Source organism: Ursus arctos, unplaced genomic scaffold (assembly GCF_023065955.2).
Source record: "Ursus arctos isolate Adak ecotype North America unplaced genomic scaffold, UrsArc2.0 scaffold_24, whole genome shotgun sequence".
Lineage (NCBI taxonomy): Eukaryota > Metazoa > Chordata > Mammalia > Carnivora > Ursidae > Ursus > Ursus arctos.
The window spans coordinates 10,158,866-10,177,576 of record NW_026622919.1 but is presented as its reverse complement, the minus strand read 5'-3'; the positions used below and the strand labels follow the sequence as shown (position 1 = coordinate 10,177,576).

At 42.4% G+C, this 18,711-nt stretch overlaps 1 protein-coding gene across 6 annotated transcripts in view; it reads left to right on the top strand.

Moving 5' to 3' along the window:
* KCNJ16 (potassium inwardly rectifying channel subfamily J member 16) overlaps positions 1-8,161 on the top strand; it is a 53,458-nt gene extending 45,297 nt beyond the window's left edge. For 3 of the 6 annotated variants that reach the window (XM_057318050.1, XM_057318049.1, XM_057318048.1), the window contains one exon: positions 4,548-7,266. In XM_057318050.1, the coding sequence (XP_057174033.1) occupies positions 4,636-5,892 (1,257 nt within the window). In that variant the 5' untranslated portion in view covers positions 4,548-4,635 and the 3' untranslated portion in view covers positions 5,893-7,266. Of the gene's footprint in view, positions 1-219; positions 431-1,038; positions 1,122-4,547 lie in introns of those variants that run through there. The other 3 variants (XM_057318052.1, XM_026512354.4, XM_057318051.1) reach the window with 3 other exon arrangements.
* The last annotated feature ends 10,550 nt before the right edge of the window (positions 8,162-18,711 follow it).

Here is an 18,711-nt window from a genome sequence, read left to right as displayed (position 1 = left end):
CTCGATCTCACAACCCAGAGATCAGGACCTGAGCTGAAATCAAGAGTCAGACACTTCACCCACTGAGCCACCCAGGCGCCCCGGCATAAAACTTTCTTAAACTGATTCAGGAGAAACTGTATAGTTTTATCAGGAAAGAGGTAAAGTTCTTTGTCACTGAGAACTTGGACCGGGATTGGAGGCTAGGGTGGGAGGGAGAAGGGAATGGAGTGGTCAAAGGCTGTATCTCCAGCAGAGACCTGCTCTGAGCAGCTGAGAAGAAACTCGAGAACGCCATAGAATGTCAACAAAGGAGACACTGTTTGACATTCCGGAGACAGGGACTATTTGGAGAAGTCCGGGCAGCATCTCATGGCTTCTGCTCCACCTAACTGTGTCTGAATGTCTTAGGAGGATTCCAGGCAACACAAGGCTCAGGCAGAATTCCAAGGTAATAAGTTGTGGGACAGGTTTTGAGCAAAATAACCCTAACTTGTTTGGGTTCTGTCCTATCCCATTAACACCCCCTTTTTCTTTCCTCCTTAGCAATCAGGGCCCACCCACAAGTGCCATCTGACCGCACCTTCTCTCACTACCTGCCTGCTACCCCCCCACCCCCCGCTCTGGCCCCTCCACGCACCACAAAGCTGCACCCAAGCCAGTCTCCAAACACAATGACCTGCACACAGAATCTAGGCCACCCTTTCTACTCTCTGCCTCCTTGGCTTTCATGTGTCCACTAAAATTTATCTCATCTAATGGTCACCAGGAGTCACTGGATTGCCGATGACTTCACATAAATCTAGAGCATGCTGAAGAGGGTACTTGTTAATATCATAGGCCACAGGCCTTAATCACTGAATTTCACCAAAGGCATTTAGAGCCTTGTCTGTGGTGTGTCTCAAATCACACAAAGACAATTCGTATCACTATTACTATATTTATAGTAAGCAGATGCTAGAGACAAGATCAAATTTTATTTTGAAGTTGACATGGGATCATAAAGTTTCAATCATTATGTTGTACCTTCAACATGCTAATGAAAAGTTGAAGTTTGAAGAACTCCCTGCCAGAGTCGTCTCCTTGTTAAAGAGCTGCATTCGAGAGGATACAGCAAAATGACAAAAATTGCTTTGGAATGGGTGAGTCTGACCAAGGCACTTCTATGCATTGAGAAACGGGGACAGATACCCAGGATGGTTCCTTGTTTTGCTGAAAATATTCCCTGTCTTGTGTGTAGCCCATTTGAAATATGCTAAATCATTAAAGTTTCTCCTTGAACCCATACAACGATCTAGAACGCTGAGGACTAAAAGCAGGTCCCACCAGCGCAAGTCAATTAAGTTTGTTTTTTTTTTTTTTTTATGCCTGAACTTAATACAACGAATAGTGTCTGAGAACAGTCACTGTCAGAATTGGCTCTGCTGACCCCTCGAACTTTCTCTCTCTGTGTGGTCTACACGGGGTGGAGTAAATTGTAATGACTTCAATGGCATTCTTGGGAAACGAACCGCCATCCTGACCCTGCCTTGCCTCTCACTCTAGCCACCTCTGTATTAGAACTCCATGTCGTGACAAAGAAATGGCGGGTTTTTTCTGCCTTTGTCACTAACCACCTGGCAAAATACTTTGAAGCTGGTACAAAGGGGGACTGGAGATTCTGCGTTTCCTCAGCACTTTATACCCCATAATTCTGTCATTGCAGTGCTCAGATTCCCATTTTTAATAAAAAAAAAAGGAATTTTACCACCAATGAAATAGCCACCATCAGTTTCTAGAGAGCAAGGAGAACAACATGCACAAAGAAATAAAGAAGTAGGAAGGTTGCAAATGCATATTCGTGATGGAATGGAAGGTGACAAGATGATTATGAAAGCATGGAGGTGCTTTGAAAGCCAGGATTTAGTCCTAAGTAACACTGTGACATGCAGACTGTCCACTCAATCGGCAAGTCTTATCCTCTACTATTTAATGGCAAACTAGGGGAAAAGTGCTCAAAGTAACGCAACGTATGCAACAAGAGATTAATAAATATTTTGTCTAGTCATTTTGACAAAAGAGGGTCCATAAAATTCTTTGCTTATTGGGTAATCTGAGAAATGGTTAAGACTCAATACAATTAGTTTCTTTATAATCTGGCATTTAGCTTAAAGACAATCATCTTTCAGAAAATGTATCCTTTACATGGTTGGAGAATCAAAGAATAGATGAAGCAAGGGTATGTACCTGAACAGAACTTGAAAGCTTTTCTCTGGATATGTTGAATGAATGATCAGTTCCACGTGGTGTGCCATGGTGGGGACACAGGGCATGGTGGGTTTAGGGCAGAATTCTCACAGCTGTGACTTGTATCCCTGAAACAATTACACTATTCAGAAATAAACTTCCCACAGTCTCAAATTTGTTCAGTTACAGCTTGTATTAGTTGAAAAATTCATCCCCCAATTAGCATACCGTTGAAGGTGTTTTTAAAACGGCTTGTTTATAACAGTTGTTGGCACCGCTGGAATTCACACCGCATGCCATTTCAAATAAAAACCTTTCTTCTTTCTTTTGGCAGCAGAAAAGGGCAGAGTCACACAGTAGCTCTTGATTTATGAACTGAGCTTTCTTAGTCTCAGACTCCCACAGTGTGTGACGTTCCCTTTAAGGAAAGAGGTTGGAAGCATTTAACAAGGAAACAATTCTATCTCCAAATCTACCTTTAATTTGAAATCATATGGGCCTTTGATTATAATAGGTCCCATTCGCATGCCTCCAACGATCAGGTGAGAGAGTGAGGACCCAGAAACCTTAAGCAGCATCTTGTGTTTGTCAAGTGTCACTTGATGACAAATGGGACAGGAACCTACAAGAATGATATATGGTGTGGGCAAAATTTGTGGAAACATTTTACATTCAACATTCCAGTAAGCATTTTGTCAACCCTGGGTCACATCCTGAAATTATACAACTGTCTCCCCCAAAACCCAGTTGAGGACGAAGGAGGGGATGTAACTACTCAAAGCAGATCTGGAGGACGAGTGAGCAGAGTGGCTGGGGGCGTGTGGATGGATGGAGAGCAACCCCTACATGCCTTACAGGATTTTTTGGCTGAAAGCAGAGTTCATCCTTGCAGTGGTCCACCAAACAAAGTGTTTATTGTGAAGTGGGCCTGATCCCTGGAGAAGAAAAGTGATTCCTATTGACTGGAAGGGAATTAACTCTTTCCTCCCTTTTTCAGGGAAGGTGTTGGATAAGTACTTTGTGATTAATTTCCTCGGTCAGTTTCAAGGGGGGTGGGTCTCAATGTCAGTAACAGTATTGACTCTAGTTTCTCTGCAGCGCTGGCTGGGATGTCTTTTCTCCCCCTTATCTTCCCTTCCCTCATCTAGCACAGCAGGTTATGTGGAAAACATATTCTAATAACTACGAAATCAATATATTGGGCTGCAGTGGCTTTTTTTTTTTTTTTAGAAGTAAGTAAAGACCATTTAACATTGAAATTTTAAAACTTACTTTCAGGCTTGAGCTGGGAAAACCAGTGGCCTATTCCAGGGATGATAAAAGCAATAGGAACTGTAGGTTCTGCCTTGATCTTTTAAAGATCGAATTTGGAGGGGAAAAAAATGATTTGCCTGCGGATGGCTGTGAAAGCATCAGGACTACACTGTAGAGCTGGAGAGAAAGGTCTAATTGTAGTATGCTCCCTTTAAGAGGGAAACAGATTAGAACTTTGGCAAATTTTCGGCTTCTATTCAGAGGGAAAGAGAAGAGATGGCAGTGTCCAAAAAAAAAAAAAAAAAAAAAAGAGGAAGAAAGAAAGAAAGAAAAAGGATGGTTGTCATGAGACAAAAGCAACAGCAATTTTATACCTTATTGAAAGCTTACCTGGGCGTGGTTTTAACTCCTCTGGGGTTAAGAACATTTTTTTTGCCCTCTTAAAACTAAAGGAGCTAGGGGAAAGGACTTGAATCTGAGAGAGTGGCGCTGTCGGTTCTGTTCTGTCCTGGGAAGTGCACGAGGAAGAGAAAACGTCCGGGGAAGAGAGAGAGGAGGCAGCAGGCGCTGAAGGGGAGGGTCTGCGGCAACCCCTATGTAAGTTACATGTCAGCATGAAGGAAGCGACGCTTCATAGCATCCTTAGAAAAACCATCTGACTTCAACAATTAGAAGGCTTATAACCCTGCTAGACAGATATCCGAATTCTATTTTGCCTTTCTACATTATAGATTGCTTTGTGTTCCAAGCGCCCTCATGCCAGAAGAGTCTATAAAATTAAGACTTTTGTTTATGTCAGGTCAGGAAAGGTAGTGAGGCTTCATTTGGGATAATCATAGTGTTTACCCAAGCCTTTTGCATATATAAAAATGTTATTTTCTCTAATTGCATATTTTGTTCCTATAATGACGGAGTTGAATTCTAAACCGAAATGAGTAATCAATACTGAATGTCTCTGTCGTTCAAATGAAGTCTTCGCCATTTCAGATGGCATAAAATTGCTTCAAATTTGGCAAATTGCTATAAAGATGGAAATTAAAAGCTAAAGCTAAGGCGTATTTAATTTTCTTTTCTTTTTTTTTTTTCAGGTTTTAACTGAAAACTGAAATCAACAAAGAGCAACAGAACTATTACTAGTAGAAAATCCACCTGGATGCCTGAAGGACAGAGGACAGAATGAGCTACTTCGGCAGCAGCTATCCGATCGTAAACGTGGACCCCAAATACCCGGGCTACCCCCCGGAGCACATCCTAGCTGAGAAGAGAAGAGCCAGAAGACGTCTTCTCCACAAAGATGGTAGCTGCAACGTGTACTTCAAGCACATTTTTGGAGAATGGGGGAGCTATGTGGTTGACATTTTCACTACTCTTGTAGATACCAAGTGGCGTCATATGTTTGTGATATTTTCTTTATCTTATATTCTCTCCTGGCTGATATTTGGCTCCATCTTTTGGCTAATTGCCTTTCATCACGGCGATCTGTTAAATGATCCGGACATCACACCTTGTGTTGACAACGTCCATTCCTTTACAGGAGCGTTTTTATTCTCCCTTGAGACCCAGACCACCATAGGTTATGGTTACCGCTGTGTCACCGAAGAATGTTCCATGGCAGTGCTCGTGGTGATCCTTCAGTCCATCCTGAGCTGCATCATAAACACCTTCATCATTGGCGCTGCCTTGGCCAAAATGGCAACTGCTCGAAAGAGAGCCCAAACCATTCGGTTTAGCTATTTTGCCCTCATCGGCATGAGAGATGGGAAGCTTTGCCTCATGTGGCGCATCGGTGATTTCCGGCCAAACCATGTGGTAGAAGGCACAGTGAGAGCCCAGCTTCTCCGCTACACAGAAGACAGCGAAGGGCGGATGACGATGGCATTCAAAGACCTAAAGTTGGTCAATGACCAGATCATCCTTGTCACACCAGTAACCATTGTTCATGAAATTGACCACGAGAGCCCTCTGTATGCCCTTGATCGAAAAGCAGTGGCTAAAGATAACTTTGAGATTTTGGTGACATTTATCTATACTGGGGATTCCACGGGCACGTCCCACCAATCCAGAAGTTCCTACGTTCCCCGAGAAATTCTCTGGGGCCATAGGTTTAATGATGTCCTGGAAGTTAAGAGAAAGTACTACAAAGTGAACTGCTTACAGTTTGAGGGGAGCGTTGAGGTCTACGCACCGTTTTGCAGTGCCAAACAACTGGACTGGAAAGACCAGCAGCTCCACATGGACAAAGCGCCTCCAGCCCAAGGATCTGGCCCGTCAGACACTCCAGTCAGAAGAAGGTCGTTTAGTGCAGTGGCCATTGTGAGCAGATGTGAAAACCCCGAGGAGACCACCACCTCCGCCATGGACGAGTGTAAGGAAGCACCTTATCAGAAAGCTGTCTTGACTTTAAACAGAATCTCTGTAGAATCCCAAATGTAGTTCAAATTGTGATGACCAGGCCATCCCTCAATCGTTTGACTCTGTAGCCAGTCCCCTTAAGGCAAGTAGTTACAAGCAGGGCTTTTAAGGAATGGTACAGTTATGTTCGATGGTGATGGGGGAGAAGAAGAGCTGGTTCAGTCTGGTGAAAGATCATCTAAAATTTTCACAGTATCCCATGGTTTAAACTTTTGTGTGTGTGTTAGCAAATTTGGTATTAAGGAGGCTATTAAGAGCCTAATGGATTAATTTAAATTTCATCTCCTCTTATATCACACACTTGCATCTTCAATTGGAGGTGTCGTATTGGGTGATCAGGAACGAAGGGAGGATATTGGCATAAATCAAAGTAGGAAGGTAGGCAGCCAGCATGAATAACAAATTTTTACATGTATCAACATTGACAGTAGTCACCTAGAAAAACGTCATGTCTTTCTAACCAAGATACGCTAGCTAGACGTCCAGTAGATTGTCACATTGAGACGTTTAACTGAACTCACCTGGCAGGTTCGATGCTTGCCCCCCTGGTGTCTTGGTATTGGCGGAAAGAGGTAGAGACTAAGAAATAGACACGCCGCTGCTTGCTCAGGTTAATGACCAATGAGTGCTAGAAGCTGGTTTTGTTGGTTTTTGGTTTTGTTTCTAACTCCTAAGGCAGAAGAGAAGTTGACCTTATTCAGAGCAGTATTTCTCTCTCAAATGCCCTGAGGGACTGCAGCAAACGGCTTTAGATGGAAGCACAACAATAAGCCAACAGTGACTTTCTAGTTTCTCGGGCAAGGGGGCTTCCTCTGCCCACCCCCCATCTTCTCCAAAGGCAACTTGAAGAAATAGGATCGCAGAGATGGGACGAGGGAATAGAGGGCGGTGGGAACCATTCTCAGACTGCTGGGGAGAAGACCCCGTGCTGTGTCCTGAAAGACTGCAGCGGTTTGCTGGCTCCGTAAGGGGTGAAACTACTTTTTTTGAGGAGCGGGGAGACCTGGAGGGCTCAGCAAGGGGAAAGGCATTGCTTTGTGCCCAGAAGCAGTTATGTATGTTTCCGGTCTTGGTCACTTTGCAAGACATGAATGACTTGAATTCTAGATTTTCAGCAACTCTCCCATTAACTTGGAACGATCATTTAAATGGAAAATTTTGTGCAATATAATGCAGGTGATTTTTAGGCACATTATTAAACAGATAAGCTAAGTGTTCTAGAATTGCTTAAATTTTAAGAAGTAAATTTGTATGCTCTATTTCTGTGTTAAAAGATGTTAATCATGATTACTTTAAGCCCAATTCCCTATGAGTAAAGTCACTTTCAGCTTTATAAATTGAACAATTATTAGCTTCACTCAGAATTATGTGTTTCTTTACTCGCTTTCTTTTTTTCTTTTTCTTTTTTCTTTTCTTTCTTTTTTTTTTTTTTACATCATTGCTGAGCTGGCAATAAGTATATGCCACAGTTTTTCCTTTGTTTATTTTATTTAAATACATGTACACACAAATCGTTTTTCCTGTTTCTGGAAAAGCTCCCCCCCCATTTAAATTAAAGCTTACAAGTAAATTGAACTGAATCATAGAGTCAGCGATTACCAATCAAAGTAAAATATGTAGGGATGCAAAGTGTTATTCTTTCGTTTTTCTTCTTTTTTCTTTTTCCATCCTCCCTTCCTTCTTTTCCCTCTTTCCTTCTTTTGACTATGAGCAATGAGGTTACTTTTTTAAATGCACGTGGGCAAATCTTTTATTCCTGTTGTTTTATGAATAAGAGATTTGTTCAAGATCCCAGGTTGTAAAACTGTCCTGAAGCTTAATATCGGAGATCTAAAGAATGCAATGTTTTTTTCTGTCTTGCTTCAGAAATGCAAAACCCACTTTTAAAATTACACATGCGTTGTAGATTGGGACTTTGTAGTGGCCATTCCTCAGCTCAATTAGAGTACCACAGTCTACTGAGTAGAAATCAACCACACTACAACAAACCCAAATGCCCTTCCCCCGACTTTCTAAGTTTGTTTCACACACATCGAGTTTCATTTCACTTTGCTTTGCTTCCTGGACTCTGCCAATCCGTGATTCTGGTTTTGTTGGTATCAGAATAGAAGCGTCAATGTCCAATAATTACATTTCCCTGAGCTATGTGCTTCCACCAGCAAATCCTCTTACCCCAAGTAGAATGTAAAATCCGCGTTCCCATGTCACATTTATCTCTAATTTTCTATTCATAGTTATAACACACTTTCACACCCCCGATGAGTTACTTAATAATAAAGATCTTAAAATAATGCAGAAATTGTGTGTATTTGCCTATATTTCAGGTTAGTGTGAACGCTTGTCGACGTGGCCAGCATGGGGTACAGGGCACCCAAAAATGAGATTGCTGCCTCACAGAATTAGAACGTAGGCAGAATTATAAAGCATTTTTATGGGTTTTTAACAGCTTGGAGAACAGCTATATCTGAATTAACAGTTGTGTTTCTGTAAGCTCTGCAAGAAGGCTCCCCGCAAAATATTTCTAGTTTCAAACGCTCAGTCCGTGATGAGAAGGAGGCCGAATATTTTTTTTTCCCCTGGTGGCAGCTATTTTTCTCCCTAAAGATGAAATTATTCAGTGGACCTAATTAGATGGGAAACACATTGTGGCATCAAGGCATTCTCCACTGTGTGCTCGCTCTGCCTGTGAACTGGGCCCTCGAAGAGGGAGGGAGCGCCAGGAGAGAGGAGGAAATGCTATTTCAGGTACCCCTGGTTCATCAAGCACCCTTGGGTGCTTTGCACACATACACTTTGTTCCCACAACAAAACAGTGGGGTGGATATTTTTAATTTCCGTATCATCAAATATCTTATTCTTTGCTTCATCCTAACTAGCCAATTCCCAAGGGGGACAACACTGTGCCAGAAAATATATATATATATGTATACATACACACACACACACACACACACACACACACAACTAAGCCTCTCAGTCTCCCTTGCAGCTAGGGGGTGGCAGGTGGGGGGGGGGGGGTCACTTAAGTGGCATGGATCTGGCCCAAGAGATGACAGCAGAGCTCTCTGGATGTGACCTTTAAGAAAGCCCCTTCCCTGGGTCTGAGTTAGCCAGCATATGCCCCTTGACTCACTACATGCATCCTTCTGCTTTATAACTCAGACTCTGTAGCTGAAGGTCCAGAGAGAGGGGCAATGGAGGACGCCCCTTACAAGGGAGGTCAGAAAAGTAGGAAAGAGGGCAGCCCCACATGGCATATCTCCGGACTTCTTCTGCATGAGTGAAAAGAAATGATTTCCCACCAAACAGCGAGTGGTAAGGAGAGAAAGGGAGGTGCCCAGTTGGGTCCAGCTTGTACTTGTACTTGACGTTGGACGGGGTTGGTCTCTGTGGAAAGCACATATTTTCTGGGGACTTGAGGAAATGCCACTATATTGTAAAACAAACACGAAAGAATTACTTTGGGCCTGGAAATCCCTCTGAGACACGGATGGCTGAGTGACCTCGATAAGAAGACTGACCAGGCCTGCTGTGGGGCTGCCCTTTATCTCCTTCCTTCCCCTCCCCCGGAATGACATCAACAGGACTTTCACTAGGGCAAGTAACCGAAACCCACGGAGACTCAGGCAAACTCAGGCAAGCAAGTACTGTGCAGCTTGGGGGGGAAAAAAAGCAAAACTCTGCTAATACTCTGCTCAGCCCCCCGGGGAGACCCAACTGCATCCACGTATTCAAGGGGACTTGAGCGACTTTGACTCGGCCAGGAGGTGTGCGAAATCGATTCTCTAGGCCTAAATAATGAGGCACCAAATTCTACTTGGTTTAGAATATTCTATGAGTTGCATTCATTACAAGCATTGATTCTTCTGTATTGAGTGTTCTGCAAGGCATGTGTGTAAGCCCTTCTTCTTCTTTTTTTTTTTTTCTTAAAGGAAGATTCCACTGTGGACTCCCAGAAAGCACACCTATCCACCCTCGGGTTCCCTATAAATCACAAACCCCTCCCTCAATTCCAAAGTTGGCGTGGCCTCTCTGGCTCTCTCACTTTCATTTTTAAATAAGCAGCCTGACCTACATTCCGGAGAGAAAGAGCTTTGGGTGCCACATACAGCAGGCGAGGAGGGCTGATGACACAGACACAGAAACAGATCGATGAGGCACGAGGGAGGCGCGTGGCAAATGTCTGCAGAAGTTTCTCCGGGATAGGAGGTCTTTGAAAATGAAAGCTCGTAGCTGAGACTCCGGTCCAATGAATCTGTGGGCAGAGAGCAGCCCAGGCCTCCGTTTTCCTGAAAAGGCAAAATCAGAGTGTTGCCGGGAAACCATCACCCATCTGCCCTGCTTTGGAACTTTTCTTCAGTAAGAAAACCCTTAGGACCAAGGGGATTCGCAAGTTCCTCTTGCACGGAGCCTACTTTTCCAAAGCGACTTAGCACAGTCCTCTTAGGACTGTGTGGCTGGGTGATGACATTTGGCCGAGGGCCAGCCCCATCAGCCCCATCAGGTCACCCTGGGCTCCTTTCCTCGGGAGTGGCCACGCCTGTGGTTTGGGATCTTCTGTACAGCGTCTGGAGATTTGAGCTGACATGGCTGGGGTTTTGAAGTTCAATAGATTCTTAGTTGCTGAATGCGGAGCAGGGAAAATTTTTAAATAAACTAAGTTAAATAAACGACTGCCTTTTGCTGTTTGGTCTCATTGATTTATGCTATTTTGTAAATACTGCAAAGTGAAAGAATATTGTATCTAGTGTCGATCCAAGAAAAAAGCAGCTGGACTGAGATGAAGGATCCTCTAAAGAAAAAAGGCAACCTGAGCTGGGTAATCACTGAGCTCAGGCCCTTGATGCGAACTTTGGAACCTCTACGGGCTGCAGAGAAACAGGTTAATCATTTCAAGTTTTCAACAAGCCCAGTGGATGAAAACCCAAACAGATTAAGTCCTGCTAAATTACATGGCCAAGGAATGCTTTTTCTCTATGCTATCATTTACCACAAGGGCCTATAAAACATCCTTAATCACTATCTAAGTAACTTGAACTTGAGACAGAGGAAGAGCCCCAAGAGGTTTAGACCCTGTGAAAACTTCTTCACAGTAAGTTATCAGAAACGGACAAATTTCCACATAACACTCATCGGTCACAGGCGCTGTGCACCGTGGGTAAAGAAGGCTCTATATTTGAATTAGAAGCACATACTGGAGATCAATTATTTATCCTGCTACTTGTTGATTGTTTCTTTTTTTTTTTTTTTTTTTAAAGATTTTATTTATTCATTCGACAGAGATAGAGACAGCCAGCGAGAGAGGGAACACAAGCAGGGGGAGTGGGAGAGGAAGAAGCAGGCTCATAGCAGAGGAGCCTGATGTGGGGCTCGATTCCATAACGCTGGGATCATGCCCTGAGCCGAAGGCAGACGCTTAACCGCTGTGCCACCCAGGCGCCCCTTGTTGATTGTTTCTGATACCCGTTTGCATGGGAAAGGGAGGCTAGATTTCGGGGAGAGGTTAAAGACTGCGCTAGCCTCTGCCAGCTGCCAATTCCAGAACCAAAGACTTTTTGGACGTCAAAGAGGTATTAGTTCATTTAATCAGATTCTATTTTACGAATGAGGAAACCTCCAACATTAGAGAGGTTATCTGCCCACAGAGACACAGCCGGAGAGGCAGCAGAGGAAGAAAACAAAACCATCAATGCCCAGGGCTATTTTGAATAGAGGATGAGCAGCTCTGATGCGGCCTGGAGTGAGCTATTTTCTTTTCTTTTTTTTTTAATAATAATTTTTTTTATGTTATGTTAGTCACCATACAGTACATCCCTAGTTTTTGATGTAGTGTTCCATGATTCATTACTTGCATATAACACCCAGTGCACCATGCAATACGTGCCCTCCTTAATACCCATCGCTGGCCTATCCCAATCCCCCACCCCCAGGGGGAGTGAGCTATTTTCATTCGGTAATCATGAAAGGGAAAAGCCATCATTTCAAGACCCTTTGTCAAATAAAAGCTCATTATTTTCAAAAGTGTTTCTTCTGAACTGAACTGTTAATTGGTCATTGATTATTTAGGGAGACTGGAGAGTGAGCAAGGAAAAAAAAATGTGGGACACAGCCCGTAAGAGCCAGGATGAGTGAGGATAATCTTCTCCAAGATGTAAACAAAAATGATTGCCTTAAAAAAGGCTCCCCGCCACCCCCTTTCCAGGGCAGTGGGAATGCACAGTGGGGCCTGCGGCCCCCGTGCACTAAGCCACTGTCACCAGGCTTTTCCCTGGGAAGCAGGAACCTTTAGTCCTCTGGCAGGGCTGGCCTTAGGAAATAAACAAACACAACGTGGAGTGGGATTTTTCATCCATTAAAGGGACACTGTGGTTTTTGAGGCGGGACCTACAAGGAAAGGGGGCCAACCTGAGAGCGTTCTATAGACCTGAGCTGCCAGCATTCGGTCATCTTATTAACTGCGTGACTTGGAACAACCTGGGTAGCATTTCTGATTCTTAGTCCCCTTACCCTAGAGTGTTTCTGGCTGTAGTAAGCTGTCATTCATGTGCAAGCTTAACAACCAGAATGCCTAGGTTTAGATTTTCATTTCTACTCTGTTCTTGCTGTGTGACTTTGGGGAATTCACTTCATCTCTCTGTGCCCCAGTTTTCTCAGCTGTGACGCGAGGGAAGTAACAGACCCCAGCTCATAGTGGTTGCAAGGATGAAATGCAGTAAGTTTTGTGAAATGCTCACAACAGTAGCTGGCCCGTAATGAGTGCTAATAAGTACAAGCTATCGTGGCCAGAGGCAAACTCTTCTTTTTTAGTGTTTTGTCGATTAATTTACATTCCTTGACTCTTGACATTGACTTAAGCCCCCGCCTCCACCCGAAAAAAAGAAGAAAAAAGGAACAAAAGATATTAAAAGCAGCATTTCGTAGAAGCAATATAAATTATTCCCATCCAAACGTAAATGGCATGCGTCCTGTCTTACCAAAACCACTTTGCATTATGTAAACCACACTTCCTCTCCATTGTGTGAGGCATCAGATGGAGTAAAATGGTGCTTTGAGAATAAAAATACTACTCTGCTCATCTACACAGAAAGCTTTGTGAATAGCACCAACCCAAGGAGCAATCAGACTGCAGACCCTACAGGATACTCTCCTGTGTTAATTGCCAACTAGGTTTTGCATGTAAGCGGCTTCAAAAACTATTTAACCACTTTATGCCAGAATATCACGCATAATATTCAAACTTATCCACATGTTCCAGCAAATTAAAGGGGTTCTGGGAGAAGCAGGCTCCTTGTCCAAAAATGACCCATCGCAGCCCAGTCAAGCTATGGCTTAACTGAACTTGCAAAACCTTGCTGACTCACGATGTGCGGGGGTGGGTCTGCGAAGCATCCAGAAGATTGAGAGCCACGCTTTCTGTGCCAGAATAGAAGCGTGTCAACCTCATCTGGGATGAAGGGAAAACAATTCTTGTTCTCTAAGGTATGACTTATGGTAGTACGATGATCGTGGACTTGAAATCAAACAGGAGTGGGTTCAAATTCCAGGTGTGCCCCTTGCCAGCTATGTGAACTTGGGCAATGTCTTAGTTGTCACTAAGCCTCTGTTTCTGCATAAGTATAAATGCAGATAATAGTATTTACCTTATGGACCAATCGTCAAGTATGTACCAGTATACTCACACACACACACACACACACACACACGCACACACACACGCACGCATACATACATATGTACGTATATGTAAGCATATATATAACTACCTGGTACATGGGATTTGCACCTTTCTTTCTTCCTTTCTTTCTTAGTTTCTTTCTTTCTTCCTTCCTTCCTTCCTTCCATCCTTCTTTTTTTGAGGGGCAGGGGCAGAGGCAGAGGGAGAGAGAGAATCTTAAGCAGGCTCCACATCCAGCATGGAGCCTGATATGGGCCTCGATCTTACAACCTCAAGATTGTGACCTGAGCTGAAATCAAGAGTTGGACGCTTAACCAACTGAGCCACCCAGGCACTCCAACAGTAGCATCTTTCGAGGGGATTTGAAAGCAAACACATTATCAGCTATAGGATAATAATGCTGTATTATCACAAACTTATTGTTTTTAATTAGCCATGCTTTCATCTTGATGTCTAAAGTCAGCTTTCTAGATGTATTCTCTTCCTGCTCCCAGGAATACTTGATTTTATTCCCTGCACTGCCACTAATTAGCTGTGGGATTTCAGGAAATTACTCAACCTCTCTGGCCCACTGTTTCTGAACACTTATGGCAAGGACATTGCTTTGTTATTCCAGAATTCCTTGCAGACTCAAAATGTGATGCTTTTTCCTCCCTCTCCTTCTCACCCTGATTCTTTTTGTATTTCTTGTTGGCTTTTTATGCTTTTCTTCATTAGTGTATGTAATTTGCTGCAATCTTCCCTATTCTCATGATTATTGTACTAACTGGATTTTATAGGAAAGTTCTATTTCATGTTATGTTCTGCTTCTTACAAAATTCTTCTTTTTGGTGGGGGATGGGGCAGAGGGAGAGGAAGAGAGGGAATCTCAAGCAGGCTCCACTCCCAGCATGGCGCCCAATGCAGAGCCCGACACAGGGCTCAATCTCACAAGCCCAAGACCATGACCTGAGCCGAAATCAAGAGTCAGACCCTTAACTGACTGAGCCACCCAGGCGCCCGTATAAAATCCTTTAATGTGTAACTGTGATGTGCCTTTTTACTTCCCATGATACTACATCGATAATGCAGCTACGATAACATTTGTTGAACTTAGTTGCAGGTCTGATATTACTGTCTTTTTCTGAAATAGGATCTATTTTAGACAGCAAAATTCAAGGAATTTAAAAATGATACAAGTCTGATTTTTTTTTAAAGATAAAATATTGCTTCTTAATTACAAGGGCAAGAAGCAAGTAGTGGCATGAAAAATGTGGTAAATGAAATAGAGCACTAGAATCCTCATGAGGGCCACCTAAATTTATGGCAAACTCACAAAGGGCATCAAATATATGCTATCAAATTTTGTGAAATGCCAGAACACTTGATCTATGGAGGTTGAGGAAAAAATTTCCGGTGAAGGATGTTACTAACCCTTTGTATTACTACTAAAAGGTGCTTCTTCAGATTGGTGATTTAAGCAGTGAACAACTGAGCAACTGTATCTGGCCAGCCCGTGTTACATTTCCAGTTGGGAAAAGGTGGCTGCTCTTTTATACCCTCCCAATAACTATAACCATTTATGATTGCAGGACCTTGCTTCCCAGACACTAGTGGTCTCTGAGTCCCTGGGCATGAGGAGAGATGGTTTAATCTCAATACCAAGCAATCATAAAAGAAGTGGACAGCACATGAGAATCTCCTAGGTGCTCTTCCCAAGATCATGTCTGGTGTTGGACCAGAGAAAGAGCAATTTGCAAATGACGAACCTGAACTTTTATTGTAACTGAAGTTTCTAGAATGGCTTTTGTATTCTTATGTTACAAATAAACATTAGACTGGTCAAAGGATGACTAAAACGAAACTGAGAACAACTTCATCTACATCAAAAAATATAAAGTTCTGTTTATCCTTCTCCAGATATGTAACTTATTATTTAAGCCATTACTCTTTGTTTTAATACTTCGGACAATTATTAAATGAAGGTGCTACACACCTACTTGTCCTTCCTGGGGTTGGGGATTGGGAAAAAGCAAAATATAAATGATTTTGCAGGCAGAAGGAGGATGATAAAAATAAATAAAAGCACTTTATCTCTTCCCTAAAGGCTAAGGTGATATGTGGGTCTTCTGAAATATCATAATGATAATAAGACACAGTATTAATAACAACAATTATGTGAAAGGCTCTGGTAATTGCAATTCTATTAGGATGTTGAATATTCTTGGTCACCATTGTGCCACCTTGTGGTCACAAGAGAACACATGTTTTTTTTCCATGAAGTAAATCGATTAAGTTTTTATTTTCTCCCCACTATTATGGGAGGATATTTGGAAGAATAAGTTGGGAAGCACATTGCCAATAAAGGCTATAAATAAAATATAATGGGCACCACTTAAATCGGAAAAAAGCATACACTGAAAAGCAACCAAATGGCATTGGTCTAGGTATGGATTCCATGTACTAGGTTTTCCCTCTGCTACCTCGATGTGAATTACGTATTTAGAAGACGAAATGCAAGTTCATTTAGGTTGCCGTTCTTGATCTACAAATATAGACATGGAAATCTGAATCATGCGCATTGAGAATCTAATTATTAATCCAGCAGTCTATTTATAGTAAGAGAAAGGAACCAGAATTTAAGTATCAATCACCAATACTAGATTAGAATAACCACATTAATGCATAAATAGAAACAGCTTAATAAACACAATTTTTATCATGAGTGAAGATTTGCTTTGTAAATATGTTATAATCTCATAAGTTTTATGCTTTTCAAAGAGTTGTGATATTTGTTTAAATGATTTTTTTTTTTTTAAATTTCTAAATTCCACTATGTCAGCATCCAGATGTGAAGAACAGAGAAAGACAGGACTGGCCACCATCCCACAGAGTACGTGTGCATCGGGACTAAAGAATATATTCGTACCAAATTCAGAAATGCAATGGCCACTGGTTTATATTATCAGTGCTGGTTTGATCAAGGCTATAGTTTTATCAAGGATGAAACTATTAGAAAAAAATGAAGTTCCCCAAATCTCTCATTTATAAGTAGTATGTGTGTGTAGAGAATGAGAGAGAGAGAGAGAGAGAGAGAGACAGAACCAGAGAGTTTAACAAATTCTCACGGAGGCATTGCCATGCTAGCATGCTAGCTTACTAGTTAGCCCTGGTTTTCTCTTCATCTGTCTCTTGGTCTCTTATTTCTCTGTCTTCTTTACACCCATCAATTTCCCTGTTTCTGTCTCTGATTCTCATTGTCTATATGGTAGTCGCTCTGCATCTCTCTTTCTCTGCTACACTCTCTCGTTTAATTTAGACTGACATCCGGGAGGCGTCCTGCTCTAGACTGGAGTCCCAGCTCTGTGATGTCTAGTGGCGTGCCCTCGCACGACGTTCTCAAACTCCGTTTCCTCATGTGTTACCTAGGGGTACAAGTACGTTCCTCCCACGACTGTTGTGACAACTGCATGACTCACGGCAGGCAAAAGCACGCAAGACAATACTTAGCACAGAGTACATGGCCAGTGCGTGGTGCCCATCTCTATTTTTATTGTCTGGGGGAAAAACGTCTCCAATCTTAATATTCGAATCCGTGTCATCATGTCCCAACACTGCCTCCTTTAGAGGTATGATGTCACCGTAAATTAGAGATGCGGCCCACAGAATTTTATAACAGAAATATCCCCCATGTACCTCTTCTCACAACCTTATCAATGAAAACGCTAAGAATCAGAAAACACCTTGCCTACAGTCGTGTAATTATAAAGTAGCAGAAACCAAACATGACCCCTATCTTCTGTTTGTACATCCTTACCCAGAGTTCGTCGCAATGACCAATAATCCTCATTCTAAACCATGGCTTCATTTTTTGACTAGTTTTACTTTTTCTCTCTCCTTGCCTCCCCTTCCCTGTTCCTTATCTATCTATCATCATTATATAACATTTATCTATCATTATTTATTATCTATCTATCATCTATCATTATTTATCTATCATTTATCTATCATTAACTATCATTATCTAGCATTATCTAGCATTATTTATCTATCATTATCTATCATCCATCTATCATCTATCTATCTATCTATCTATCTATCTATCTATCTATCTATCATCTACCTATCTATATCTATCATCCTTCTGTTTATTTGCCAGGACTAGAAATAATGCAGTCAGTGAGATAAAAATTTTCCATTGCAGTACCCCATTTTTTTGGACATTCACTAATTCAGGTATTCACTAGTGAACATCTACCTCATGTCTGTCATTCATAGACATCGTGAAGGTAATAATGAACTAAACTGAAGAAAATGATCTTTCTAGGAACTTGCAATCCAGTAGGAGAGACAGAAGGTAAAACAAACAAATGAACAAACAAACCGAACATAATTTAACGCCAAGCACAGTTCAGTTGCTATGAAAAAAGAAAATAAGGGAATATACGTGTGCAGAGAGTGATGGGTGCCATTTTAGGTAGAGTAGTCAAAGAAGGCTTCTCAGTGGAGGTGACATTTGCTCAGAAAACTAGAAGAGAGAAAGTGAACCATGTGGCTAGCTGGGGAAACAGAGTTCCAAGCCAGTGCAGAGGCCTTGGAGCAGAAACAAGTTTGAGAGCCTGGGGAAGAAGCCAAACTTAAGAGTTCTGTTGGGTCCACGATGTGTTTCAAATCCCTTGTTGTATGTACCCAAGTCAAAAAAAAAAAAACAGTAGGCGGCCGTATACGTGGATTTGGAGAAGCTGTGGGAGGTCAGACCTGTGAATGAGAACTTGGAAGCCCTCTGCATAGATAGGTCTATACTGGCACAGGCTTGCATGAGATCCCCCAGGAATTGAGTGGAGACTCGGGGAGGGGGTTGTTGGATGGTCCCAGCACCAGGGTCACTGCAACATGGGGAGGTTGAAACTAATAAAGTCATTAAAGGGAGACAAGAAGGTGCTGTCCTGTGAGGCAGGAGAAGAGACAGATGAGAGATTACTTAGCCGAGTAAAAAAAAGTGAGCAAGCGATTGTCAAATACTGCTTGGAGGCCAAGTGTAAGGAAACAGAGTTGATGGGGGGGGGGTTAAGAATGCCTGGGGGTGTGCCTGACTGGAGGAGATTCGATGGAGAATTTGGGCGGAGGAGACAGGGGCACCTTTTGAAAAGTTTTGATAAAAGGAAGAGATAAATGAAGTAGGAGCT